This window comes from Poecilia latipinna, unplaced genomic scaffold, assembly GCF_001443285.1.
Source record: "Poecilia latipinna isolate Pla-1442-1.1 unplaced genomic scaffold, P_latipinna-1.0 Scaffold2722, whole genome shotgun sequence".
NCBI lineage: Eukaryota > Metazoa > Chordata > Actinopteri > Cyprinodontiformes > Poeciliidae > Poecilia > Poecilia latipinna.
Window position 1 is genome coordinate 96663 of NW_015115338.1, and position 2015 is coordinate 98677.

At 40.9% G+C, this 2015-nt stretch overlaps 1 protein-coding gene across 2 annotated transcripts in view; it reads right to left on the reverse strand.

The window, feature by feature from the left end:
* The window catches only part of iqub (IQ motif and ubiquitin domain containing), a 41162-nt gene that overhangs the window by 25594 nt on the left and 13553 nt on the right, over positions 1-2015 (reverse strand). For both annotated transcript variants that reach the window (XM_015021099.1, XM_015021100.1), the window contains exon 5: positions 350-525. In XM_015021099.1, coding sequence (XP_014876585.1) covers positions 350-525 — 176 coding nt within the window. The remainder of the gene's footprint in view (positions 1-349; positions 526-2015) is intronic.

A 2015-nucleotide genomic window follows, 5' to 3' on the forward strand; every position in this document is an offset into this window, starting at 1 on the left:
CATATATAATTCTATATAGTTATACATATATAATTCTATGTAGTTATATATATAATTCTCTAATAAATTATCTGATAAAAAAAGAGAATTTCTAACTTTTGACAGTAAGTTTGAAATGTTAGACCATCTGACAGTGTAGTTCTACTAATGAAGCTGAAATAAAGCTTGATAGAGAGTGTATCATTTTGAAAAAGAAACAGTCTGGAGTTGCAGTTGAACACACCTCTGGAGCTAACCTCCTACTGGTCTTTTTGTGGTTCCACATTTTTATCATCATATTGACTAGAAGCTAATTAAAATATTTTCTAATGTGTGACATTTTTAACAATTTTGGAGAGCTGGATGTTACCTGTGTGCCCAGACTGTGGACCAGCACACCTCTGTCGGGCCTCTTTTTAGGAAGGGTCTGGACAGCGGCGTTGTGGTACTCCGCCCCCGTCAGCCGGTGTCTGTAGCCCCCAAGAAAGGGCTTCTTCTGGTGGGAACGCTCTATCTCCACTACCACCTCCTTAAACATCCCTTCATCTGGAAGACAGAGACAAAAACATATTCAAGATCAAAAGTTCAATGTTAACGGGGGCATTCAGAGGACTGCAGGGGGCGCTGGGGGAAATTTTTACAAAAGCGGGGCGCTGGGATTCCTTTGGGGGGCGTTTGGTCAAAGGTAAAATTTACACCTTATATGCACAACAGTACCAGTTTAGACTTTTAGCTACTTGCTAAAACTGTATTGTGTAACATTACAACATACTTGGCTACGACGGTATCGATGGCAGCTCTTCTTCTCTTCAGTGTTTCTGTTAGCTTCTTGGCTCCGCTCCGCTCCTGCTACTAATAGCTTCACCGCATCAGTTCAGCGTTACACCGGCTGATGACGTTGCTGCAACTTATACTAAAGTTGCAGCAACATCATCAGCCTTACCGCCCCCCACCAAAGAAATTGTAGGCAAAGTGCATTTTGTTCTTCATTCATTTCCATTTAGTTTTCTTTGATCAGTATTATCCTTTCTTGGTTTGTTATGTCCTCTTTAGTTTCTTTCATGATTTATTTACGCTCACCACCAGTAATCTTCACTCATCATGCTATTCATCACGTGTTTCACATCATTCGCCACTCATTGATCTAATCTGTCGCTCCGTTTTACGTCCCGGTTCTCTGGTTTCTGAGTTTTGCAACGTACGCTCGTTTTTGTTTTTGTTTTTTTTGTTTTTTTTTCCCTCACGGTGCGTAGCGCTCGGGAAGCGTATCGATGGAGAAAAGCAGACTGACGTAAGCTTTTTAAAACAACGGAAAAAATCCCGGTATTCTGATGATTGAAATTCAAAAGTGTTGTGGTGCTGCCGTCTCATACCGGATTACAGCAGCAATAACTCTATAAAATGAACGCTGTATATGGTGGTATCACCCATGGAGGGATTTTTTGTTATTTAAATGGGTTCATTTTTCTGAGGGATACAAAGTGAGGGTATCATGATTTTAGTAATCACATGTTTATAAGAGCGATATGCCGTTGTCTTTCCATGGAAGCGGGCGGCATCCAGACGGAAATAACACTTTTTAATATAAGTTGCTTTTTTGACATGATCACAGAACTGCCAAAATATATAATCCTAAATAAAACATAAAANAAGCTACTAGTAGCAGGAGCGGAGCTGCGCCAAGAAGCTAACAGAAACACTGAAGAGAAAAAGAGCTGCCATTGATACCGTCGTACCCAAGCATGTTTTATTGTTACACAACAACAGTTGCTCAAAGTCTAAACTTGTACTGTTTGTTGTGCATATATGGTGTAAATTTTACCTTCAAGCAAACGGCCCCCAAAGGAATCACAGCACCCCCCTTTTGTAAAAATTTCCGCCAGCGCTCCCTGCCTTTCTCTGAACGCCCCCCGGGGGGCGGTACCGCCCCATTGAGAAACGCTAATCTAAACAAAGAACATGAATACCACCTGGTGGTCAAAAATCAAAATCAAATCAAATTTTATTTGTATAGCACATTTCAGCAGCAAGGCATT